Source organism: Balaenoptera borealis (assembly GCF_965194805.1).
Source record: "Balaenoptera borealis genome assembly, chromosome: 16".
NCBI classification, from domain to species: Eukaryota; Metazoa; Chordata; class Mammalia; order Artiodactyla; family Balaenopteridae; genus Balaenoptera; species Balaenoptera borealis.
The window spans coordinates 52,104,287-52,129,210 of record NC_138872.1 but is presented as its reverse complement, the minus strand read 5'-3'; the positions used below and the strand labels follow the sequence as shown (position 1 = coordinate 52,129,210).

Here is a 24,924-nt window from a genome sequence, read left to right as displayed (position 1 = left end):
GAGCCCGGGGCCCCAACAAGCGACCCACACCCAGGAATCCAGTCACATCCGAGAACTTTATTGGACACGGTTCGGCGCCAGGGCCCAGTGGGCCCAACACACTGCGCCACGGCCCTGGCAGCCAGGGCTGCAGGAGGTGGTTCCATCCAACGCGTCTCAGGGCAAATGGTAACCGCACAATGCAACAGTCTACCTAAGATTACTATAGAGTTGGGAGACGGAGGGCTGCTCCACAGACGTATGAACAGGTCAAATCTTTATAAATAAACATCCAGTGAAGAGAAAATGACAACTCTAATTCATCCTTATACACAGAGCACTCTAGGGCAGATGGGTGGGGGCGGCCAGAGGCCTGCATCCTCACTGGTCAGGGGCCTGGACCGGGAGTGGTGGGCCCAGATGTCCACGGCACGGGGCGGGCAGGGGCAAGGCTGGGGGCAACAGACGATGGGCACTAGGACACTGCGCATTTACAAGACCAACTACTGGCAGGCAGATGCCCCGTGCGTGTGTGTCAGGCTGTTCGTTCTGGAATGAGGAGGGGGTGGTCTTTACATCATATTCTGTGGCTGGTGGGCCCGGAGGGGCTACTTTGTGGAGAGGATGAGGGCGACGATGAGACCGTAGAGGCCGAGCACCTCGGCGAAGATGAGGATCAGGATCATGCCCACGAATAGCCGGGGCTGCTGGGCAGTGCCCCGCACGCCGGCGTCCCCCACGATGCCGATGGCAAAACCAGCTGCCAGCCCACTCAGGCCCACGCTCAGGCCAGCGCCCAGTTGAAGGAAACTCCTGGGGGAGAGAGTACACAGGATGGATGTCAGCCAACAGCCAGGGAAGGCAGCAGGCATGGGTCACCAGCCATCCACCCAAGACCCCTCCCGGCTCCGCACAGTGGCTTTACCCCAGGCAGGGTGTAGGGAGAGCAACCCAGGCCTCACCTGTAGAGACTGATGCCATCATTCAAGGAGTTGGCAATGAGGACTGCCACCACCAGGCCATAGATTGCGATGATACCGGCCATGACCACTGGGATGATGGACTTCATGATCAGCTCCGGCCGCATGACAGACATGGCTGCGATGCCGGTGCCACTCTTGGCTGTGCCATAGGCGGCACCCAGGGCTGAGGGGGAGAAGAGGAGGTGAGCCCAGAGCACCTGTGGCCAGGACCCTGGGGGCAGCTTTTGGCATACTTGAAGGCCAACGCAAGTTATCACCCGCAAGGGGCAAGACGAAAGTGGCACTCGGCCAAGAGCAGGTGGCCTTCAGAGGAACGGCCACAGCTGGGCACTCAAGGAACCCACTGTATGGGTTCCTCCACCAGATGCCCTCATGGCTGTCTGGCCCGTATGGGCTCCTGCTCTCCTGTGAAATCCCAACCCAGGCTCACCAGCACTCCCCATGCCTGCTGCATAGATCCCATGCTCCCATGGAGCCTCAGACCTAAAAGGTGGAGCTGTGACAGGTTGCCCTGTCACGTGGGGAAACAGGCAGCTGGGCACAGAAGCCTTGCAGATTCTGGGCACCTTTTGTCCCACCAGGCACTTTCCCAGGTCAAGAAAGGCCTAGAAAAGCACAAGCTATGTCAACAGCCCAGATGTTGAGCCTGGGTCAGCCCACAAGCCCTGGGACTAAGTGCAGAGACAACATGCTGGAAGAGCCACTGCCGTGCAGGGTCAGGGGAAGCTGGCCTGGCAATTCTCGTCCTCTCAGGCCAGAGGTTCGCCCACTCCCCACCCTGCCCACCCCACTTCCCACAACTCCCAGCCCAGGGACACGCTGCAGCCAAGAGCTAGTGTGTCTGTCAACAGGCTGAATGCTCTGCCAGAAAAGGCAGCTCTCGGCACCCTCAGCCACAGAGCAGGCCAGGACCCTTGAGTTCGGGGAGAATCCTCTCTGAACAACCAGAGAAAGGGCAAGTCAAAGAGAGGATGGTACAGGACAGACAGTGGGCTGTGAAGCCATCACCCAGGCCGACCCCAAGGCCCCTGCAGACCTGTGAGAAGCCTAGCTTGTGCTGAGGCCTCCAGTAATTGGGGGGGGGGGGGGCGGGGGCTCTAGGCACTGCAGGACTCCTGTCTCCCCTGCCACTGTCCCTCCTCCCTCTTCCCAGGGTGGGCTGCCTTCCTGAAAGCCCCCCTTCTCCTGGCCTGTCTTCCAAGCCTAGAAAAAACGTTTGCAAGCACAACAGAGAACCACAGGGGCCCAGGCAACTCTTCTGACTCCAGTCGCCGCCCTCGAGGCTCCCAATGTGCGGCTTGAGCAGATGCTGACATGGGTCAGAGGTGGAAGGGGCCAGGACAATCCCAGACACTCCTGTGCATCTTTGACTCACCTATTTGGGCTGCCAAAAGATGACTAATCTGTGCTCATTGCAGAGCAGGGATGAGGTCAGAGGGGCTCTGCCTTCCCAGGGCTCTGAGCCTGGTGAAGAGACAGACGCAGCCCCTCCAAGCATGGCAACACATTCCAGGAAGAGTGGGGAGGTCTGGGGAAAGGTTTCACAAGGGAGGTGACAACTGAGTGGAGGACTGATAGTGAGTAGGTGGTCACAGAAAGGCGAGGCAAGAGGAAGAAGATTCCAGACCACACAGAGCAGAGACACCAGATAGGGAGCAGAGGGAGGGAGGGAGGCAGCGGTGGGGGCAGCAGGACCTGCACTGCCTCCCCTCCACACCCCCAACATCCAGCCTTCAGGTGCCAATCTTCACCAAGCCGCTCCTGGAGCAACAGTGCATTTTTTGGCCTCCTACTACGGGCCCAGCACCACACCAGGCCAGCACCAGGGCTCATTACTCAAGGACGAGGGCACAGACTGATAGGTGGCACTGAGTGAGACCCCATTACAGGGAAGCCAGCACCCCAGGCAGTGGGCCCTGCTGCAAGGCTGGAGCGGGCGAGAGTCAGCAAGTGAGCTGGGCCCTTCTCTGTAGAGTGCAGCATGGAGATCATGTGGCTGTGCTTCCCCTGGGGGTGGGGAAGCCACAAGAGGAACAAAGGGAACAAGGATGACCATCAAGAGGGAAGAGCAGCCTGGCCCAGGCAGCTGGGCTGCGAAGACCCTGGATGCCAGCTCCAGAGTCCAAGCCTGAAGGTGCTCCAGATGGAGCAGGGAACAGAAAGAGGAATCAGCACACAGTTCCGTGAACATAGCGCCAAACACCAGCGGCTCACTGGTAGGGAGGAAGTCACAGAAGATATGGAAAAGGAGCAACTGACGGCTCCGTGGAAGACATGATGAAGAAAGAATATACAAGACTTGGATCGTAAGTTAAGAAAAAAAGGGAAGCTGGAATGGGTGATGGGGATTGGGAGAGGGAGTGGACCTCATTCAGTCGTAAGAAGACCAGTCAGCCAAGTGCTAGGCAGGCCAGGGGCAATCTGGGCCAGGAGCAGCGGACAGAGCTTGCACTCACCCTGGCAGCAACACCTGAGGCCTGAGAACTGTTCAGGAAGGCACAAGGAACTAGACGAAGACAGGCCCCGGAGAAAGGTTCTAGAGAAAGAAATTAAGTCAGAGTCTGACCCAACTGACCAAGTAAGAAGCTGGCTACTGTAGGGCCACAGCAAGCCCCATGTAGGGAGGGGAGCAGGAGTGGAGCTGCATACGAGCCAACCAGAACGGGTGGCCCCAATTCCCAGGAGCCTGAGGCAAGCAAAATACCTCTGGACCAGTGATACCCTGTTCTCAGTAACTTCCAAAGACCTGCTGGTCACGCTCCATTCAAAAGTACCAAGTAAGTTCTAGAAGGACAGGAAGAGAGGCACCTGGTGACCGGAAGGAGGCCAGGAGCTGGATACGGAAAAAGGGTTCAGGGGCAAACTCAGCGAGAATTCAAGTTCCACATGGGCAGGGTTCTTGTTTTGTTCACCGATGTCCCCCAGTGCCTGGCACATAGTAGGAGCTCAATGGAGAATTGCTGAATGGTCAATGACAGACAATCAACAACCCACAAGTGGCTAGGCACTGGCCCTGAAGGCATTCCAGAGGCAAAGAGCAGAAAAGGCTGGGGGAAAAGGGGGTACATCAGCCTGCTGGGAGGCACGGGAGAGCAGGCAGCTCTGGAAGATGTGGAAATAGTAGGCGTCGCTTAGGACAGAAGGGGAAGTACAGGCCACTTCTACCACCACAAATGACCCCTTACTCACACATGATGGGAAGGGCAGGGCCCACTCAGCAGCTTGTGACCGGCAGTCAGGCCTGCCTGGGCAGAGGGAGGCCCCAAGCCCCCACCCCACTAGTGTTTACAGTCAGCAGAGAGTGTTTAGAGTTCAATCCCTCCACATACCTGCATAGGGAGCCTCTCCAGTCCACCACACAGGGTGGGGCAGGGCGAGTCATCAAAGCCCGAAACCAGACCTACCTCAGAAGGCCTGGACCAGACCAGGCCAGGCCAGTCCACAGGGGCTGCAGGACTCACCTCCCTGGGTCCCACATTCCTGGCCGGGCCCAAGTGCTCTTCTCCCAGAAGGGCCAATTTTCATTGAATTTTACACCCCAGTACTGGTAAGACCCAACTTCAAAACCAAGGTGCCATCAAAAACCCTGCAAGGCCCCTTCTCCATTCCTAGGGCAGCCCCTCCCAAATCCAGGCCTCAGGGAAGGAGAAAAAGGTCATTCATTCATTCAGGCCTGAACTGAAGACTTCCTTCTATGGAAAAAACCCCAATCCCCTTAACACTGAAGCTGCATGCTACCTCGCTCACCCAGACAAGCGTCCGCAAACGCAGTGCTGAGGCTGGCCTGTCTCCCAGACATCCATACTGCACCCTCGGCCTGTCTGACCCACCCCCACCCCCACCCCCCAACTCCACTCCCACCTCTGGGTCCCTGCCGGCTCTCAAGACCAACCTCTCAACCCAGCTTTTCTAACCAACCCACACCGCCTACAGGGGTATTGGGAAACACCGACAAGCCCTAACCGGAAGCACCTGACTGGGTGCAGACCCACCTGACCCCCGCCGACAGGCCAGGCCTCCACAAGGGCGAGGGCTGTGGACCACAGCGGGGAGCGCCAGGGCAGGATTCCCCACCTCCGCCGCCCACGGACAGGGTCGGCCCCGTGTCGTGGGATCTTTCCGAGGTGTGATGTCACACCTGGCCGCAGAATGGGGGGGGGCGGGTGCGGAGCAGACGCAGGACCGCGAGCCCCCACCCCAGCCTCGCTCCCGCCTCTCCAGGGGCTAAGATGGCAGCGGCGCCGCCGCCCCACCCCCGCACCGACACGACCGGCTGGCCGCGGGCCAGCCCGGGACCCCCGGGAGACCCTGGGACCCACACCGGGGCCTAGCCCGCATGCCCTGCCCTCCAGACACCCGACAGCCCCCTGCAGCCCTCAGGGTCCTGGCCCAGGCCTGCAGTCACGTGAGACCCGGGACCCCCAACAGCTCGAAATTACGTCAGAGTGACGTCACACGCCAAACCCCGGCGAGCAGCAGGCACGAGCCCCGCGCGCCCCCCGCCTCCCGGGTCCCTCCTGCCACGGCGCTCACCGCTGAAGACCATGGCGGCCGAGGCGCCCATGACCGCGAAAAAGGAAGCGTACTCGGGGCCGCTCTTGGCCTCGGACATGTCTGCGGGTGAGGCGGGGGCGAGGTCGGGCCGGGCGCGGCGAGCACCGAGCTGTACGAAGCAAGCAATCAGACGGCTGGGAAAGCGATCCGGGCCGTCAGCCGCTGCGCTCTAAATACCAGCACCGCAGAACAAAATGGCGGCCGTGGCCGCGTCACATGACCCGGGCCCCGCCCCTGCGGGCCATACCACTTCGCGCCGGTAGGGGGCGTCACGGCCCCGGTACGCCCCCTAGCGGCCCGCTGACTGCCCACGCACTGTGCTGTCGCCTTGCCGGCCTGGACCCCTGCGCCCCGCCCCACCTCGGCCTCCTCAGGTGCGCTGTCGGGCGCCGCCGGCCTCTCGAACCCCGCGGCGTTGGGCCCTTCCGGTCCCCGGGCCGGGGCGGGGCGGTGGCGCGCCATATTAGCATATGGGGCGGGGCTCGAGGTGCCCCGCCTCTTCTGCGGCTGCGCGGCACTATTCGGTGTTCGCTTCCAAGCGTCGCTTTTCTTTGCGTTCTCGGTGTGCAGGCTGGCCGAGGGGTTCTCACGGCCCAGCCCGCAGGGACCCAGGACTACCGTCTACCCCGAACGTCCTCATACTTCCTGGGGTGATCTGAGAGTCCAAGCAGGCGGAGCCGAAATCCTGTGTCCCCGGTTGCCCCCCACCCCCACCCCGCTGAAACCGTCCCCAGACTCTTCCAGACCCACCAGGCCCCGACCCAGCAATTGTTGATTTCTCCCCTGGCTTCCGAGGAAAAGGAGCCCCCTCCCCCGTATCTGTTCCCTCCTTTGCATCAGGGACCAAGACTACAGTTGGAGGGGTTGTCTCTGCCCCTCAAAATGTAAGCATGACTGGTTTGAAGCCCTGTCGGTGTTGCAACCTGTGAAGTCTTCCTCGGGTTTCTACATCTTCTGGGGTCCCTGTCCTGCCTGTTCCCACACAAAGCCTGCAAATGCAGGGCCGCCCTTATCTCTGGAGCAGCAGTAAGTGGTTCCCTCTCAGCCCAGCAGGCAGCCTGGCCTGGGACTGGCCCCACCCTGATGATTCCATGTGGCCATCCTGGCACCCCAACTGGCTGCCTTATCTCTGCCCACCAGCTCTGGTTCCCTTTGCCTTTTTGTCCCGTCCATTTCAGGAGCCCTGGGTGGCTGCCATCTGGTCCTGGGTCTCCCTTGAGCCCCAAGCCCTTGTCCCAGCATTAAAGCACCCTCCCTGAACAGCCTGAGCGGCAGCTGTCATCAACCTTCTCCATGTGGGTGGTGGGGTCACCTCCCCTGGCCTGGCCCTCCCACTGGACTCTCAGACCCACCTTCCACGACAGGAACCTCCCTCACAGCCTCTTCTCAGTGAGGCTGAGTTTGCCCCCCTCTGAACTTGCAGCCCTCAGAGTGCCATGTCTGTCGTGTTTCAAAAGAGAGGAGGCCACCATTCTGCTAGAGCCCTCCCCACCACCCTCTGCCACCTGACCAACTTCTGGAAAGAGGAATCTTCACTCAGCATCTCCACCTCCTCCCCAGCTCCTTGCCCTTGCCAAGGTTGCTGGTGACCACCATTTCTCTAAGCTGAGGAACATTCGTCAAGCTGTCTGAATGGGCCTCTCTGCTGCCGCGGCCTGCTGCCCACTTCTCCACACCCCACTCTTTCCAGTTCACCTCCATCTGCCCTGACGCCCTCATTCCTTCCTGGAGTCACAAGGAGGAGCAAGGACGGACCCAAGCCCTGAAGCCTCAGCTTCACTGCAGGTCCCGGGTGTTCCCAGGGCTCCCCCTGCCCTGCCCTACCCTGGCTGATCACCTGCACCTTTCCAGACCTGAAGCTGTCCGAGCAAGCGAATGCCCAAGTGTCTGCCCCAGGCCCAATCCCCATAATTACAGGCACTCAGGGTCCAGGGCCCGGGGAGCCCAGACCAGGGAGCTGTCACTGGCTGGGGGGCAGGGAGGCTGCATGCAGGGGCAGAATTCAGACTAAGGAAAGGAGATGCAGGACAGCCCCCCTCGGGAAACTGCACAGCCAAAAGCACAGTGGTGGCAAAGCGCACAAACCCCAGCACAGCTGAAGTCCTGAGACTGGGAGGTCAGGGAGACAGTTCCCTCCTCAGGCTCAGAGGGCAGGTCGGCTTTGCTCACCGTCCTCTAGTTTTCTGCCCAAGTTCTGGTGTGAGAAGTCACAGCGGGTCTCCAGTGGGGCTGCTGACACCTCAAACCCGCATGTCTCAAACTGAGCTCACCTCCCACCGCATCACCACCAGCTTCCACTTGGTTGTTTCCATTTCCGGCAAGAGGCACAGCCGTCAGCCACTGCCACACCAGCAGCCTTCGAGTCACAGCTCCCTCTTCATTACTCACCAGGCCCCGAGATTCTGTGGCTTCCCAGCTCTCAGCTCTGCCCCTGCCTCACTGCTGCTGCTGCTGCCCCTCAGGCAGGCCTTTACTTCTGGCCTGGATCTTCTCACAGCCTCCAACCTGGTCTGCCTGCCCAGTCTTCCTCGCCCTGTCACCATGGGAGCTTCCTAACTGGTACATCTGACCAGTCACTCTGGTCCTGGAATCCTTCAATGTCCCTCTAAGCATTTGGGGGCATTATCTAATCCTCATAATGATCCTTTGAGGAAGATATAACCATTACCCTCATTTTGTGGACGAAACAGGCCTAGAAAGGTTTAGTACCTTGCCCAGGGTTAGCCGGCTAGCGAGTAGTGGAATTGAAACTCAAACTCCACAGGCTGAGCCTAGCCCGTGCGGCTTACTACACCTCCTGCTTCTTGCATAGGCACTCAGGGAGTGTCTGGTGACCAGTGACAGGGACAGGAGAGACCCAGGTCACCTTCCCCTTGGCCTCCCAGAATCAAGCAGGGCCCAGGGAGGGGGTGGGCCAGGGGATGTGGAAGGGAATGGCCAGGGACACACACCTCTGCCCTCTCTCTCACAGTTATGCAGCCCCTGGAGTGAAATCACAGTGTCACAAGCCCCTGGCCTGTCACTGTGCAGGTGGGAATTTCCAGGAATAAAGAAGGAGGGGCTTTGGGAGACTCAAGGCAGAGACCGCAATAGGGAGAGGTATAGAGAGATGCGGGGTGAAGTCCCGACTTCCCCGAGGGTTCTAATGGGGATGAACAGGCCCACTGTCTGGACTGAAAGATGGTGGGAGAGAGAAATCCAATGGCACTTTGCAGAGACCTCAGGGAAGGAGGAGATGGCTGGGGAGATGGAGACCAGGAATAAAGTGACAAAGGGCCTCAAATGATTAGAAAGATGAACTAATCCTGAGGAAGCCATTTCAAAGAAGAAAGGAGAGAGTCCTGCAGCCTGACATGGCAGTCTTATCAAGAACATCAGGAAACTGCAGACAAGGTGTCCAGGCAGAGCGCCTTCTCCCAGCGGACAGTCCCATTCTTCCGAGTAGCCATGAAGACACACCATAGGGTGTGATGCTCAGAGAGGGCACCAGGCTCTCTTGACTTGAATAGATAAGAGCTAAGTGTGGTCCAGGCAAGGCTGGGAGGAGATGGAACAAAAAATATAGTTGCGATATCAGAAGGGGGAGGGGCGGGATGCATAAAAATGACTTTTTGGTATAATTAAAATAATTGGAGCTTACAAAAAGATACAAGGTTTTTTTAAAATAAAAAATGTCTATGTACAAGCAGGACAGGGGCACAGCTGGGGGCAGCTAGTCCTGCAGGGGAAACTGTGTTTTCCTGAGTGGCTCCAGCTGGATGTCAGGCCCTGAGAGAGGCAAGAGGTGGAGGACTGGGGTGATCCCAGAGATGGAGCAGCCCCCCAACTTCTCACTGACCCCAACTCTGAGGGCTGATGAGAAAGGGCCTGATTGATTCTCTCTTTTTTTTTTTTTTTTGGCCAAGCAGAGCTGCTTGCGGGATCTTAGTTCCCTGACCAAGGATTAAACCCGGACCCCCTGCGATGGAAGCACATAGGCTTTACCACTGGACTGTCAGGAAATTCCCAGCCTGACTGATTCTTAAAACTCTTTGAGAACCAGACTGGCAGCAGGCAGGGAGCCCAGGGGCCGGCCCCGACTGCCAGGGGGCAGTGTGTGACTCCTTCCCCGGGCCAGTGAGAGGAAGGAAGGGGGAATCCTATGGGTTTACAGTAAACCAGGGCCAGGCGCCGGGCCTGGCACAGGGAGCAAGTTCTCAGAAAGGGCACTGGATGAATCCTCAGCCCTGGTGGGCACCATCGGCCTTGGTCTGGGCTCAGCACCCTGAAGGCCAGTATGACCTCCCTCCACTCCAACAGTCAGCCTTCAACTCTAAGCCACTCGTCTGGCACTTATTGAGCATCTACCGTGTGCGGGCACTGAGCTAGGCTCTGAGGATACAAGATTGAGGAAGACAGCTCCTACCCTACCTGGGAGGGCTGGACTCACAGACAATGACGTCCCAGTGCCAAATCAGCTACAAAGGAGGGAGGAGCCTGGAAAGCTCAGATGGCCCCCAGCGGGTGATCTCTAAATGAGGGCTTAAAAGATGAAGAGAGGGACTTCCCTGGTGTTCCAGTGGCTGAGACCACGCTCCCAATGCAGGGGGCCCGGGTTCAATACCTGGTCAGGGAACTAGATTCTGCACGCCGCAACTAAAACTAAAGAGCCCACGTGCTGCAGCTAAGACCTAGCACAGACTAAATAAATAAATTTTTTTTTTTTAAAAGATAAAGAGGGGGACTTCCCTGGCAGTCCAGTGGTTAAGATTCCATGCTCCCAATTCAGGGGGCACGGGTTCGATCCCTGGTCAGGGAACTAAGATCCTGCATGCTGCTCGGTGTGGCCAAAAAAAAAAGATAAAGAGGGTTTTAAAATATATTATTTATTTATTTGTTTATTTGTTTGCTCTGGGTCTTAGTTGCGGCATGCGGGATCTTCTTTGCCGCATGTGGAATCTTTTAGTTGTGGCATGCAGGATCTTCTTTGCCGCATGTGGAATCTTTTAGTTGTGGCATGTGGAATCTTTTAGTTGTGGCATGTGGGATCTAGTTCCCTGACCAGGGATCGAACCCAGGACCCCTGCATTGGGAGCATGGAGTCTTAACTGCTGGACCACCAGGGAAGTCCCAAAAGATAAAGAGGGTTTGAGCAGGGGAGAGACAGGATCCTGTTTGTGCTTAAATTACAGACCATCCACACCACAGAAAGTTGGGCAGCTGTTGAGATGGAAGCAGGTGGATGACCCCTGAGATGCAGTTAAGTGACAGGCAGCAGGGTGGGGAGAGCGCACAGGTGGGTTACCTGAAGTGCACACAGACCCTGCTGACAGCGGTGGGCCCCCGAGACCAGACTGGGAGGAAGACCTCCCCCTGTGGATATTCCTGTACTGTATTGATTTTCTATGAGGTGCATATTTTACCTTTTAAAAACCCAGGAGACAGGGAGAAATGCAGAGCAAGTGCTTAAATGAGTTTCCTTTTGGAGTGATGAAAATGTCATGGAACTAGATAGAAGTGGTGGTTGCACAGCACTGTGATGGCACTAAGGGCCACTGCATTGCTCACTTTGAATTTAACCATTTGAATGTTTAAAAGGACAATAAAACAAAGCATTTCCATGGCTGGCTACAGGTGGGAACACAAGCTGAGATACGATTACCATGGACCAGGCCCAAAAAGGGGCCCACGTGAGGTGGTGGTGGGAGGAGAGAGGTAGCCCAGCCTGGTCGAGCTCTGGGCAGACACCGTGGGCGCCACAGTTGACCCAGCCTGAGGGAGGCATGCCTCTGAAATGTTGGAGGATATAGGCCTGCATCCCTACCTCCCCTATGGGGGCCTTCTCCATCCCCCCACCCAGGGAACGCATCTTGCCCAATTCTGGCCCGGGTCACAGTGTCTTTTTTTTTTTTGGCTGTGTTGGGTCTTCGTTGCTGTGCACAGGCTTTCTCTAGTTGCGGAGAGCGGGGGCTACTCTTCATTGCGGTGGCTTCTCTCACTGCGGAGCACGGTCTCTAGGCGTGTGGGCTTCAGTAGTTGTGGCTCGCGGGCTTAGTTGTTCCGCGGCATGTGGGATCTTCCTGGACCAGGGCTCGAACCCATGTCCCCTGCACTGGCAGACGGGTTCTTAACCACTGCACCACCAGGGAAGTCCCAGGGTCACAGTGTCTTAATGTCAACCATAAGATGGGCCTAAGCCCACTTACAGTAAGAAGGGACTGTAAGGGGCTTCCCTGGTGGCGCAGTGGTTAAGAATCTGCCTGCCAATGCAGGGGACACGGGTTCGAGCCCTGATCTGGGAGGATCCCACATGCCGCAGAGCAACTAGGCCCATGAGCCACAACTACTGAGCCTGCGCGTCTGGAGCCTGTGCTCCGCAACGGGAGAGGCTGCGACACTGAGGGGCCCGTGCACCGCGATGAAGAGTGGCCCCCGCTCGCCGCAACTGGAGAAAGCCCTCACACAGAAATGAAGACCCAACACAGCCAAAAATAAAATATAATAAATAAATAAATTAAAAAAAAAGAAAAAAGAAGGGACTGCAGGGAATGTTGGGGCATCTCCAACCGCAGGCCCCAGGAACACACACTGCCACGTGAGACAGGTGCACAGCCATCCCCGTCCAGAACTGTCCGATGGACACCAGCATGGGCAGGACCATGGGGGGGCTCCTGCTCTCACAGGCCAACAGGGGAGGGGTACTGGGGCAGGGGCACGCAGCCCACTGATGGATGGGAAATGGTCCAGAGGCCCAGGCTCTCGGTCCAGAAGAGGAACTGAAACAGCTGGTGCCAGAGAGCTGGCAACACTGGGGCCAAGCCTCTCTTCCCCTACCAGCCCAGGATTTCTGGGACCTGGGCCAGGCCATCTGAGGGTGGCAGCAGGAAAGGGATGACGGGAAGACGCAGGTCTTGGAAGGCAACGCCGAAGGAAGGGGGAGCAGCAGGAGTGAGTGTCCAGCCGCCAGTGTGGGGAAGAGGAACAGAAGGCAAGAGCGGGACAGAGCCGCCATGGCTGCCAGCAGGATGGGAGGGCCGCTGGCGATCCGCCGGCCCTGGGAGGAACTGAAGGACGGGCATGTGCACGTGGCAGAGAAAATAGGTCTTACGTGTTTGTTGTATACGCACACCCAACTAAAATGCAAGGGATTAGAAAAAACATTCATAGTGACTTCTATAAACTTCCAGATAGAATATGCTTATTTTGAATGAGCATGACTTTTTTGACACTGAGTTTTACACGGACAGGGATCCTTGCAATTCTGGACGGAGAAGTTTGGGCGACATTTTCTGATGGCCATTCCTCATGTTTACGGAGCACGTCCACATGCCGGGCGCCGTGAACAACAGTAGACAAAATCCATCAGGGGAAGACTTGGTTGGCACCAGAGGCAGCAGAGGATCTATCTCTGGAATGAAGAAACTTCTCCCCGTTGATCATGATCAGCTAATGCAGTCCCTCAAATTCATGTCCAGTGGTTCCTTCAGGAATTCCCATCCCACTGAAACATTTTCACATCAAATACTTCACAGTGATGTTGATCCATTTGTTCTCATTCATTTTATTTAGAACTCAAAATTAACACTGACCAAACATATCACTAAATCACTTACTTTTCCAAAGTTAGATTTTGCTTCAAAGTTACACATTCGCTCACTACACGTATTTCCACAGGGTCCTCAGAATTTTTTTTTACATTCATTTAAATGCTCCAAAGTGTCAGTCCAGTAATCCATTTTTCAGCCAATAACCATCCTAGACAAGAACAAGAAGGTAAAATTATTCACACAGCTCTTCTCTTCGATCTTTAGCTTGTAAACTTTTGACAAAACGTGTTCTTTGCCAGTCAACGCACTTCAGGGTGAAATAGAACAGGGGTTTGCTCCTGTATCTTTGTGTGAAGATAAAAACAGGGGCGGGGATAGCTTGGATTGAGCTAGCTTCACCACATTGTCAACCATATCACTGGACAAGATCAGACCTGCAGGCTCCCTGCAACCAGGGGCGCATCTAATGGGGAACCTAACTGAGCAGCCACACCTGGGCTTTAGCGGTCTAAGGCGGAAGCTTTTGTTAGTTGGCGTGTCCCATGTCACATCATGGGTCAGTGTCTGTGTGAGTGTGTCCACTGACTTTGCTTCCTTGGTCGCCAAGTGCAGTGTTGATAAATTCCACGCGGTCGGGTGAAATGAGTGGGTCTGCACACGTGGGAGGCATTTCAGCTCCAGACATGAGTCACATGACACTGCACCTAACTTCGAGCAGTCTGACACGTATATAACGAAGATCATAAATTCTTTGTTTTACAACAGGTTATTTTTAAACATGCAAACGCTTTTCTTTCTGCCTAACTTGACATCGTAGGGTGAAGCACCTGCGAGGTGTGCCTGGCACTCCTGCCTCATTTGGCGACTTCTCTGTGCAAACATGACAGTTGGGGGAGGACTGTTGAGATATAGGAATACATATTTGATGCAGTCGCTGTACGGCCTAATTATGGCAATTTTTTTTTGACCGGTGTTAGTCATGTGAACTTGATGACATTCAGGATTCAATTAAAATGTGGGGAAGTAAACAGTTATAAAAATTAAATCTGTTCCTGGAACAAAAACAACTATAGAAAAACTGAGGGAATCTAAACACAGACTGTAGTTTAAGTTTCCAGCATCGTACTAATGGTCATTTCTTAGGTTTGATAAACACGCACTGTTAACACTGAGGGAGGGTGGGGAGGGGTTGTGGGAGCCCTATACCATCCGTGAAACTCTTCTGTAAATCAAAAATTATTTCAAAATAAAGTGACAAAAACTGAATCTACTAAACATAAAATATGTAAGGAGACTATTACAAAGGCTCTGTGGCTTCAGGAAATAGATAAAAGAAATCTGAAGGTCTTGTGAAATCTTCAGAATTTTCTAAAACAAGTTGCCCTGAAAACCTGAAAAAAATAATAAGCATGGAACTTATAAAAATAGGAAAAATTGAAATACTTATTTTTTTAAATTTTATTTATTTATTTATGGCTGCATTGGGTCTTCATTGTTGCTGTGTGCAGGCTTTCTCTAGTTGTGGCGAGCGGGGGCTACTCTTCGTGGCGGTGCGCGGGCTTCTCATTGTGGTTGCTTCTCTTGTTGTGGAGCACGGGCTCTAGGCACGCGGGCTTTGGTAGTTGTGGCACACAGGCTCAGTAGCTGTGGCTCGCGGGCCCTAGAGCGCAGGCTCAGTAGTTGTGGCGCACGGGCTTAGTTGCTCCGCGGCATGTGGGATCTTCCCGGACCAGGGCTTGAACCCGTGTCCCCTGCATTGGCAGGTGGATTCTTAACCACTGTGCCACCAGGGAAGTCCAAAATACTTATTTTAATTCAATAATTAAAACTGAAAAACTCATAAAGTACAAATGACTTACTCTTGTATTACAAATTATTTTTGAAAAACTGATCTTCTAAAGCCTTAAATGCATACAGTCCACTTTGATAATGAACTGGTTTAATCTATGTTCAATTTTTTGTTTTTCTTTTTCTTTTTAAAATTTTTTAAAATTAATTAATTAATTTTTGGCTGTGGTGGGTCTTCGTTGCTGCGCGTGGGCTTTCTGCAGTTGCGGTGAGCGGGGGCTACTCTTCGTTGCAGTGCGTGGGCTTCTCATTGTGGTGGCTTCTCTTGTTGCGGAGCACGGGCTCTAGGTGCGCAGGCTTCAATAGTTGTGGCTTGCAGCTCTATAGCGCAGGCTCAGTAGTTGTGGCACACGGGCTTAGTTGCTCCACAGCATGTGGGATCTTCCCAGACCAGGGATCGAACCCGTGTCCCCTGCATTGGCAGGTGGATTCTGAACCACTGTGCCACCAGGGAAGTCCCTAATTTTTTGTTTTTAAAATAAATTTTCAAATGTTTCTAGAAAAACAAATAATTCATTATGCAAATCCATAAAACTTTGGCTCATTTTTAACATAAAATGCTAGTAATAATCAGGAAGAAATAATAGAGAATATTAACACCTAATATCAGATAACAAGGACAATAGTAAGAATAAAAAATAAAGATAATAACCACATACCTTTTAGTTTAGCAGAAAAGTTAGGGAGAAGATGTGAAATTCAAAGAAACTGAATATTTTGCATGCACACATGAAGATCTCATGATACAGAAATCGTGACTAATCAGCAGTCACCCTCCCTGGGCCAGACCTCTGGGGGCCCTTGGGGCAGCCACAGAGAACCCTCTGGACTTACTCACCAGAAAAAGAACACCCCAGTTCAGGAAGTTTACAGAGGGGGCCATGCAAATAGCGCTCAGGTATGCCTTCAGCTGCTTCTGAAAGGCTGTGCTTTTAAAAGGCCTTTGACGTTCCCGTGATAGAACACTGACAAGCAGGAGGCTGCATCCCGTTCGGTGGCATGCCTAGGGGCGGGTAGGCCCGGGAGGTCCCCCTAATTGAAGAAACCAGACTCGGGATCCCTGGAGTTCATGTAACGAGACCGTGTTTAATGAACACCAAAGTACAGGTGAGGGCTGTGGGGGCTCGAAGACAGGGGGCAGCGAGGGCTGCAGGGTCTGGTGAGGTGGGGATAAGCTGTGACACCACCTCCCAACACCTCTCCCTTCTACAGGGATTCACACTGGCCCCTCAGAGCCTCTCAGCAGTCCTGTGGGGACAGCACAGCAGGATGACTGGCCCCATTTTACAGTTGGGGAAACTGAGTTCCAGACAGGTTCACTAGCTTGCCCAAAGCCACACAGGGTTCCCGGTCCTTCCTTCTGTATCACTTCGGCCTGGCTCGGGGGGATCTGAGTAGGTGGGCAGGGGAGGATGAGCACCCCACAGGAAGAGCAAGCAAGGTGTGGAGGACAGAGGCGTGGCATGTGGGGACATGGAGAGGCAGGACCCCCTGGCATCTGTGGCCCAGGCTGCCATGGCCTCGGCACAGCCCCTTGGGTGTCCGCTTCTCCTCTCTTTCCTCAGGGGTGTGCCCAGGCCCTCAGGACCAGCTGAGGGAGGTCATGGGGTGGGAGGGCCACTCCCTGCAGGGCTCACACAGCCCTGAGAGACACAGAGGGAGAACTAGTACCATGCAGAGGGGTGCGTCAGGAAGGTGCCTCGGGGGCAGGGAGCTGGGGAGGGCGTGTGGAGCACAATGAAGGTGAGATGGGTAGGGCTGGACAAGGCCAGCACACCGTGCTGAGGGGTCTGGACAGGATACTGGGCCACGTCACTGCAGCGAAATGCGGCCGCCGCAAGGACTGGAGGGGAGCTAAGGAGGGCCCGAGCTGGAGAGGAGGAGGGCTGAAAAAGGTTCCAGGGGTCCAGGCTTCTCCAGGCAGGCCCCTGGAAATGCTGGCTGGTTTGAGGTCAGTCACGGAAGGCCCCTCCCTGGGCGGCCTCTTTAGGCGTGACTACACACTGAGGCCCAGCAGAAGCATCAGGCTCTGTAGAAACACAAGGATACGTACTGTCCCCTGCAGCCCTTCACCCTACTGGCCCTCGGCCCTCCCTCGGGAGGGGCCCAAAGCCCTGCACACAGCCTGCCCTCCCTGCCTTCACCCTGCCGTTCCTGTCTGAGAGGCACCCCCAGAAGGCCAGTATGGGGAGGAGGGAACTGAGTCAGAAGTTTCAGGCAGATGCTCCTGCTAAGGAATAGTCCCCAGCATGCCTGTTGTCTTCCCAAGACCGACACACCCCTAGGGAACCACCAGCAGCAGGCCTGGCAGGAGGCCGCAGGGCCTGCTTGGGAGCCATGCTCACAGGCACCAGCAGGGGGTGCCATGGACCCACACTAGAGGGGCAGGCTCCTTCTGCCTTTCCAGTCTCATCTCCCCCACCCCTCTCACCCCACAGAACCAAGGCTCAGGGGCTGCAAGACTTAAGCCCTCCAGTCTTGGGCACAGGATGCCTGCACAGAGGACAGCCAGGGCCTGAGTCCGAGGTGGAGACAGTAGCAAGTATGGGCAGGTCTGAGAAGGGCCAGGAGGGACAGGCCTGGCCAGCTGAGGTCCTGGCACCACTGCCCAGCCCAGCACCAGAGCCCAGCTGCACCCTGATGGTGCCCACGCACGTGGCGGGGTGGCGGTCTTCATTCACTGCCTCCTCCCTGAAGAAGGGGCCCAGCCACCACCCCACCCTACAGCAGCAGCTCGGTCACCGTTAGCTCACGCCTGTCACTGGGTGTCAGGGTCTTGGAAGCCCCAGGCCTCCACGGCAGCGATGAGGAAGTTCTCAGAGCAGAGGGGCTGGTTGTTGAAAGTGTCACAGTGGCCCGTGCGGCCCCGGTTCAGGTCCCCGTCGATGTAGAGCGCCTGGCCGCCCCCTCCACCTGTGGGATGCTTGGTCAGTGGCTGCCCGCTGTCCAGCGCTGCCCCCAAGGGGCTCTCCTGCTCCTGAGCATCTCCACTTGGACAGGGCAAGTCTTGGAGCCGTCCCTGCGCAGCCCTGCCAGAGGCCTCTCTAAAACCACGGGGCTGGCTTTCCACTCTGTAAAGTCCCCCGGCTCCTGGTGAGACCCTGCTAGTGAGCCCACTTCCCCAGCATGCAGCCTCAGGTCCCCACGCCTGCCCCGCATGCATGCTCCACCCCCAACAATCCCGCTGCCTTCCTCCGCCATCACAGGGGCTCTGCCTGTCCCTCAGGTGAGGTACCTACCACTTGGCTCAGCAAGGGCTGGCCCGGGGCTTCAGCCACCCACGACCCCGTACCCTCCTCCCAGGCTAAGTGACCAAGGGCAGACAGGAGCCCAGCCTGAGGTGCAGGGAGGCGCCCACCTATGATGAGGCAGTCGTTGCCCCCGGCCATGAACAAGGACTCCGTCTTGGAGGGCAGGTTGAAGTGTCGAGCAGCCAGGAACGGCGAGAGGCGGTCAGCAGGGTCTGAGGACAAAGAGCGGCAGGGCGAGGACAGAATGGTGGTAGACTCCAAGGACACAGGCTTGGTCAGCTCCGGATGTTTGATGACCACCCACTCGTAGCGCTGGACCTCGGGCTGCAGCTGAGGGCAAAAGGGCAGCATGAGGAGTTGGCATATGGCGCCCACAGGGCCCCTGCCCGCTTCCCGCCCCCCTTCCCACCCAATTCATCATCAGTGCCCTGAGTGAGGCCCCGAGTGGGGGCTGGGAGATGGCGCCGCACAGCACAGATGAGGGCCTGCCTGCTCTCATGGAGCTCACGGTCCAATGATCACAAACCAGAAGGAGACGGGGAGGTTAGCCTGTAGGGTAACAGCTCTGATGGAAGTAAACAGGGTCACGTGAGTGGGGGTGACCTCCTGCAGGGAGGCCCACTCACCCTAAACACGAAGCATTCTCCGGTACCAAAGAAGCCCAGCTTGCCTCCAAACTTGTTTCTCTCGCTCCAGTCTGTTGACAGGTAAGCTCCACATACCTGGGGAGAAAGGCCCAGGGTGAAGCTGTGCCCTGCTTGCCTGCAAGAGCGTCCCCTCACTCAGGACCTGCTGAGAGGCCACAGTACAGTCACAGCTGGGGCTGTTGTGGTCACAGCCCCCCTCACACTTGAGGACCAGGGCTGGAGAGTAATAGGGAAAGTCAAGAGTTTGGAGGGAGTGGGGCTGGCAGTGAGCATGCACGGGGGCTGCCTCGGCCGCCATCAGCTTACTTGGGATATTTTCATTTCCCTCTTGGGCCCTAAAGCATGGGAATAAGCTCCATACCCACACTCTGATTGTGGGCATCAGCGCCAGGGAGGCCCCTCAGATGGAAGCTTCCAGGAAGCACTCCTGCTCAAGAAACGTTTTCCAACCCTCCCATCAGCCAGCAAAGTGCTTGATTTCACCATTAGAGAGTCACTCCTTTGAGTGGCTACAGGATTTGCCCAAAGTATCTGACAATCAGAGTCATCCGCTATAACACAGATGCCCGGGCTTCTCCTGGAGAGGCAGATGCAGACTCTGGAACAGGGTGAAGAAACTGAAACTCCCACAGGTGCAGGTTTGGGAGCCATTGAACGAGGAGCCTCTATCTCATGCAGACACCCCCAGGATTGGGGCGTGTGAGCTCTGACTTTATTCTAGACATCTTAGATGCTTTCCAGATGACAGCACTGCAGAGAACAAGGCCCTGAGAACTACCTGTCAGGGGCTGGAGGCAGGTGAAGGCAGACAACTCACCTGGCGCTGGCCAACTACTGCAGGAGGAGGTGAGGCCTCACTCACTAGGCATTTCTGCAAAGCTCCTCTAAACTGCCAGGCTGTGTCAGGCTGGGGGCCTGGACCCCAAGGGGAAACAGGGAGGCTCTGGGTACTAAGGGGGTCCTAGGGGAGGCTAGAGTCACCTCTCTGTAGAGGGCTCTCTGTAGAGGGGCCCTGCTCTGCACCCCTAAGCCCAGGGAGCCTGGGTAGGGGCTATCGGGGAACACCCATCCTCTCTGGGGCACAGACTCCCCAGGCTCATCAGACGCCAGGACCCCAAGCTCCCTCTGGTCCCTCCTCACCTCCTTTTGCGTGGTCTTGATGAGCAGGAGGGTGGGCTCGTGTCCTTCACACTGGAAATAGAACCTGGGGGCAGAGACCACACATGCCAGTCCTGATAGTAACAATTACACCTGCACCCCTTCCCTGTGCCACCTCCAGCCAGCCTCTGTTGCCCCAGGCTGTCTGGGGGTGGATGGACCTGGAAACTGCTTGTCCTCCTCTCCCAGGGACCAGGCACAGTGGCTTGGATGGTAACATCTTGGCCCGGGCACTTTTCTCAGACAAGATGGAGCCCTGGCCAGGAGGCCCGCAGGCCAAGCGGTCAAAGGCCCCAGGACTCTCTGCCCTGGTGTGACACAGAGGAGAAGCTGCATGGCAGAGGGCCCCCAGCAGACAGAGCCATGTGCCAGGTGCTTCGGGGAAGCAAGAACCAGAGGAACAGGTCCCTGCTCTGGGAAAGCTCGGAACGTCCTCGGAAGCTGGGAGGAGGCCTGAGGCTGCCGCTGTGCCAGCACCAGGTGCCCAGGGGTTGGCTGGCGTCCCTGGTGGCCCTGCTTAGCCGTCCCTCAGCAGGCCTCCCACACTGCACAGAAGTGGGGGCCAGGTCAGCACAGCTCCGGTGCCTGCCGTGTGGGCTGGGCCAGCCCCGACTGCATCACCTATGACCCAAGCCAGAGCTTGGGTCAGAAGCCACCTGCCATCTGAGGCTCTAGGGGGGCGGCCACGCCTGGCAGAGTGACCCTGGGAGACAGTATGCCCTGGGGGAAGCCTGCACAGGGCCCGGCACAGCCCACAGGGCCAACGTGGACCTGGCGTGTGGACTGATGAAGCAGGGTGGAGGAGTAGTGAACCAAGGCCGGCCGCCTCAAGTTGTCCCGACAGTTCTTTAAGCTCCCGGGGGGAAACTCTGCCTCCCGCGTCATCACAACACCTACGTGGGGGCCTGGAGCTACGGCGTGTACTGTAATGACCCCTGAAGTTTGGGTGGCCTGGGAGTGAGAGATGCCCAGAAAAGGTGCTCCCAATTCTAGGGCCCCCCAGGAAGAGACAGGGCCTTGTCCAGGTGCCCATGTTCGAAGGCTCATTTCCAGCCCCACCATGACCTCCCAGAAGTGGGGACAGGATGAAGAAGCTGGGCAACTCCACAGCTCACTCCACCCCTTCTGCACTGTCTGGCCCTTGGAGTCCATACCTTGGGGCCTTGGGAGGGCAGGCCCAGCATTCCCCAGCCTCCTGGGCATTACCTGGTCAGGCTGTACCCGTGCTGCAGTGAGGAGAAGAGCAAGAGGGGCTGGCAGAGGGCAAACCGCTCAGGGACCCATGACCAGATGTCTCTCATCTCCTTCACGCCGACGATCTCTGAGTGGAAGTTCTCCGCGTGAACAGCCAGGTGCACAAACTGCCTGGGGGAGTGGGAAGAGGTCAGAGCACAGCTGCGACCCCAGCCCTGGCCACGCCCCCCACCCTGAAGGTGTGCAGAGCCTCTTGTGTGAGCTCAGCCTGGAGGAAATGTCTCACCTGTTCAGCCAGGTCAGAGCCTGGTTCTAGGGGCCCTCAGGAAGAAACAGGGTGGAGCTGTCCCCCTGGAGTCCCGCTCCCACCCCGCTACACAGAGGGGAGAGTGCCTAGCCTGGGTGGGGACAAAAGCACCTTTTCTCTAAGAAACAGGGATAGAGAGTGAGTCAGCTCTGAAAGACAATGCTTCCTGGCCAGCCAAGCACCGACAGGCAGACAGACAGGGCCTGAACTTCGGCCAGGCTCTGAGGCAGCACTGCTGAAGCCAGCGCTGAGAGCCAGAGCAAGCAGACAGGCTGGAAGACAGAGGGAAGCCAGGCGTGGAGACATGGTTTCCAGACCTACCTTTTAGAAAGTGAAACACTGAAAAACAGGAGGAAGCAACAGACATGGAGACCAGGAAGAAAAATAAAACAGACAAGGAGAGGTTAGTTGCAAGTACTGATGCCCAGGATATGCCTGCCTTTGGCCTGCAAGAAAGGCCTCCACACCTAGAGTACACTCACAGCATCTGCTGCCAAGGTATCAGGACACCATGGGCCCTTGCCACGCCTGCTCCCCAGGGGCCTGTGCTCAGGGCAGGGGGCCACGCTCAGCAGCCACGAGAATGGCCAGCAAGGGAGCCCAGAGCTAGAGTGGTGGAGCAGGAGCTGCTCTAAAATGACCCAAGGAGGCCAGCCTGGCTCACTGCTGGACCTGCTGCGGCCATGGTCAGCATCCAGCTTCCATCTCAGCCATGGCCCCTGTACCCGGGGACAGGACCCTATGCCTTCTGCGCCCACAGTTGCCTCAGCAGCCTGTGGCTGTAGCCAGGAAGGCTTTCTCCTTTCCCGTGGCTTTCTATCCACACACGGATGGCTGGCTGGACAGGCTCAGGCCCCAAGCACCCAGAATGCATTCCCCCAAAACCCCGCCCCACTCGGGCCCTGATGGTAGCCCCTGCCTACCTCTTCTGCTTGACGGTGATGCCCTTCTGCTTCAGAGCTTTCTCGTTGGCCATCTGCAGGAGCTGAATCTCCTTCCGAGAAAAGAGGCGGATGGCAAACGCTTTCTCCAAAAGCTTCTCGGGAGACACAGTCTTGGCGATGTCCTTGACAAAGGTGCGGATGTCCTGCTTCACGTTGTCTGACTCCAGTGGCTGCCCAGCTCTCACCTTGTGGAAGAATTTGAGGATTGCCAGCGCCACGCGGTACAGCACCTTGTAACCCTCCACCAGGAAGACGTCAAAGACGCGAGCAAAGTAGTTGAGGGGCAGCTCCCCAAACAGCCAGCGCTGCCAGTCCGCATAGACCTGCAGGACGTCCTCTGAAACGGCCACCATCAGCTTGTGGGCTGCCTGGCAGTACTTGTTCACCAGGTCCCCGAACGTCATGCAGGAAGACTCGAAGGCCAGGAAGCTCTGGTCGATTAGCTTCTTGCTGGGGTCGTTGCAGGCCAGGATGCGGCAGGCCTTCTCGAAGCACTCGGCCTCGTCAATGCTATAGTGGAGCAGCAAGGCCACGACCGCAGGCAGCGCGGGGCAGAAGGAGACATCAGGGAACTGGTTGGCGATGCACAGCAGGATCTTACGCACGGCGCCCTCGCCCCGTGTGTTCAGGCAGTAGCTGGGCACCTGCGTGTTGTCCACAAACTCGGGCAAGGGCAAGCTACCACTGCTGTGCTTGCCCACGATCTTGCTGACAATGTCACTGTACACACTGGCATCTGGTGTGACCGTGCGGCAGGGGATGTCCCGGATCAGGCGCTGGTACACCTTCCCCCGCAGGGTGTAGCTGCGGGCCCAGTAGCCCTGGCGCGCCAGCTGCTTCAGCTCCTGCAGCTCGGTGCAGCTCAGCTCCTTGGGCCCCAGGTCCTGGATGGTGGCGTCCATCTTATCTCTGTCCACAAAGCAGTTGTAGCCCGGGGAGTCCATAGCGCAGGGCGTGCCCAGGAGGAGGCCCGGGGCTGCCAGGAGGGGGCGAAGAGCAGCTAAATCCACCAGCGATCTGTCCGAGGCTTCTCTGCTAACCTGTTTGCCATCCCATACCCTACAGGATTAAAAACCATGCTTAGGGGGCTTCCCTGGTGGCACAGTGGTTGAGAATCTGCCTGCCAATGCAGGGGACACGGGTTCGAGCCCTGGTCTGGGAAGATCCCACATGCTGCGGAGCGACTAGGCCCGTGAGCCACAATTGCTGAGCCTACGCGTCTGGAGCCTGTGCTCCGCAACAAGAGAGGCTGCGATACTGAGAGGCCCGCGCACCGCGATGAAGAGTGGCCCCCACTTGCCGCAACTAGAGAAAGCCCTTGCACAGAAACGAAGACCCAACACAGCCATAAATAAATAAATTAATTAAAAAAAAAAAACCATGCTTAGTATGCGTGTATAAAGGTTTACATTTTTAAAAAACATGTTTTTGTTTTAGTCTTTTTTTTTAATTGTATACTTTATTTTTTAATTAATTAATTAATTAATTTTTATTTTTGGCTGTTTTGGGTCTTTGTTGCTGTGCGTGGGCTATCTCTAGTTGCAGCGAGCAGGGGCTACTCTTCGTTGCGGTGCGGGGGCTTCTCATCGTGGTGGCTTCTCTTGTTGCGGAGCACGGGCTCTAGGCACGCAGGCTTCAGTAGTTGTGGCATGTGGGCTCAGTAGCTGTGGCTCACGGGCTCTAGAGTGCAGGCTCAGTAGTTGTGGCGCACAGGCTTAGTTGCTCTGCAGCATGTGGGATCTTCCCGGACCAGGGCTCGAACCCGTGTCCCCTGCATTGGCAGGCGGATTCTTAACCACTGCACCACCAGGGAAGTCCTGTTTTAGTCTTTCTATAAAGTATCAGTAGGGTTTCCATTTAAGATAAGTGGACATTCTGAGAATTCACTACCAACTCTGGAGGATGACTTCTTTCCATGGGGCTTATGAAGATACTGGAGGAGGTCACATAGATTCTGGATCATGAGATTATGGGTTATGAGAAAGGACTTCGAGAGGCTGACTCTACTGTAAACAACTCTCTGCTCGGGGGTGGGTGGCCCACCGGGCCCCCACACTTCACCCTGCAGCCTGTGGGCCTTGTAAAAGGAGCAGCTAGTCAAGAAGACTCCATGAAGTCAACAGATGCTGCGTTTCAGTTCTCAAAGGCTTCAGGCCTTTAACCAGCCGTGTATCATGAGGAAGACACACACCTACTCTGTCCCAGGACCCCTGGCTTGGAATTTGGAGGCCAGCTCTTAACTTTCTAAAAATAACAGCTAAGTTTCAGGCAGGTATTCCAGAGAAGACTCAGTGGTGGGGAGTAGACATGAGGGCTGAGAAATAAATGGAAGGTGTCACAGCTTCAAAATTAGACATTTCTGGAACCAAATGAACCAGAAGTACTGGGGGATTTGGTGCTGTTTCTCCATTATGGGCAACTATTGAGATTCGTGCAGACATAAAAAAAAAAAAAAAAAGGATAAAATGTGCTATTTGAGAGTCTCTGGCTGCATGTGGACGGCAAGACAGAAGTCTACTGTTCAGAATACCGC

The 24,924-nt window shown here is 56.3% G+C and overlaps 2 protein-coding genes across 12 annotated transcripts; both read right to left on the bottom strand.

Moving 5' to 3' along the window:
- Positions 1–37: 37 nt before the first annotated feature.
- Positions 38–5,726, bottom strand: ATP6V0C (ATPase H+ transporting V0 subunit c). Its single transcript, XM_082360732.1, has 3 exons — positions 5,496–5,726; positions 942–1,125; positions 38–792 (listed from the first exon to the last, which is right to left on the bottom strand). Exons 1-3 carry the CDS (start codon positions 5,572–5,574, stop codon positions 588–590), a joined length of 468 nt encoding a protein of 155 aa, XP_082216858.1. The 5' UTR covers positions 5,575–5,726; the 3' UTR covers positions 38–587.
- A 6,967-nt stretch (positions 5,727–12,693) lies between these two features.
- On the bottom strand, positions 12,694–23,417 carry TBC1D24 (TBC1 domain family member 24). Of its 11 annotated transcripts, none has more exons than XR_014235835.1 (9): positions 22,371–23,417; positions 21,769–21,786; positions 21,153–21,311; positions 19,929–19,992; positions 18,768–18,863; positions 18,249–18,471; positions 17,633–17,803; positions 16,562–16,919; positions 12,694–13,250 (listed from the first exon to the last, which is right to left on the bottom strand). XR_014235835.1 is itself a non-coding variant. In XM_082360718.1 (8 exons), exons 1-7 carry the CDS (start codon positions 23,333–23,335, stop codon positions 17,649–17,651), a joined length of 1,680 nt encoding a protein of 559 aa, XP_082216844.1. In that variant the 5' UTR covers positions 23,336–23,417; the 3' UTR covers positions 12,694–16,919; positions 17,633–17,648. The 11 variants fall into 11 exon arrangements, 8 of the variants coding, with proteins under 8 accessions (XP_082216844.1, XP_082216847.1, XP_082216846.1 ...); XR_014235837.1 differs by having other exon boundaries at positions 13,028–13,250; positions 15,729–16,919; XR_014235836.1 differs by lacking the exons at positions 16,562–16,919; positions 17,633–17,803 and having other exon boundaries at positions 12,694–12,996; positions 13,109–13,250.
- Between the last annotated feature and the right edge of the window lie 1,507 nt (positions 23,418–24,924).

Excerpts from the sequence above, each read along its gene's own strand:
- TBC1D24 (XM_082360718.1), bottom strand. The coding sequence starts at position 23,335 with ATGGACTCCCCGGGCTACAACTGCTTTGTGGACAGAGATAAGATGGAC. Across the intron at positions 18,864-19,928 it reads TCAAGACCACGCAAAAGGAG|GTATGTGGAGCTTACCTGTC; the intron begins GTGAGGAGGGAC and ends CTTTCTCCCCAG. Across the intron at positions 17,804-18,248 it reads CAACGACTGCCTCATCATAG|GTGGAGGGGGCGGCCAGGCG; the intron begins GTGGGCGCCTCC and ends AGCATCCCACAG.
- ATP6V0C (XM_082360732.1), bottom strand. The coding sequence starts at position 5,574 with ATGTCCGAGGCCAAGAGCGGCCCCGAGTACGCTTCCTTTTTCGCGGTC. Across the intron at positions 1,126-5,495 it reads GGCCGCCATGGTCTTCAGCG|CCCTGGGTGCCGCCTATGGC; the intron begins GTGAGCGCCGTG and ends TCTCCCCCTCAG. Across the intron at positions 793-941 it reads GATGGCATCAGTCTCTACAG|GAGTTTCCTTCAACTGGGCG; the intron begins GTGAGGCCTGGG and ends TCTCTCCCCCAG.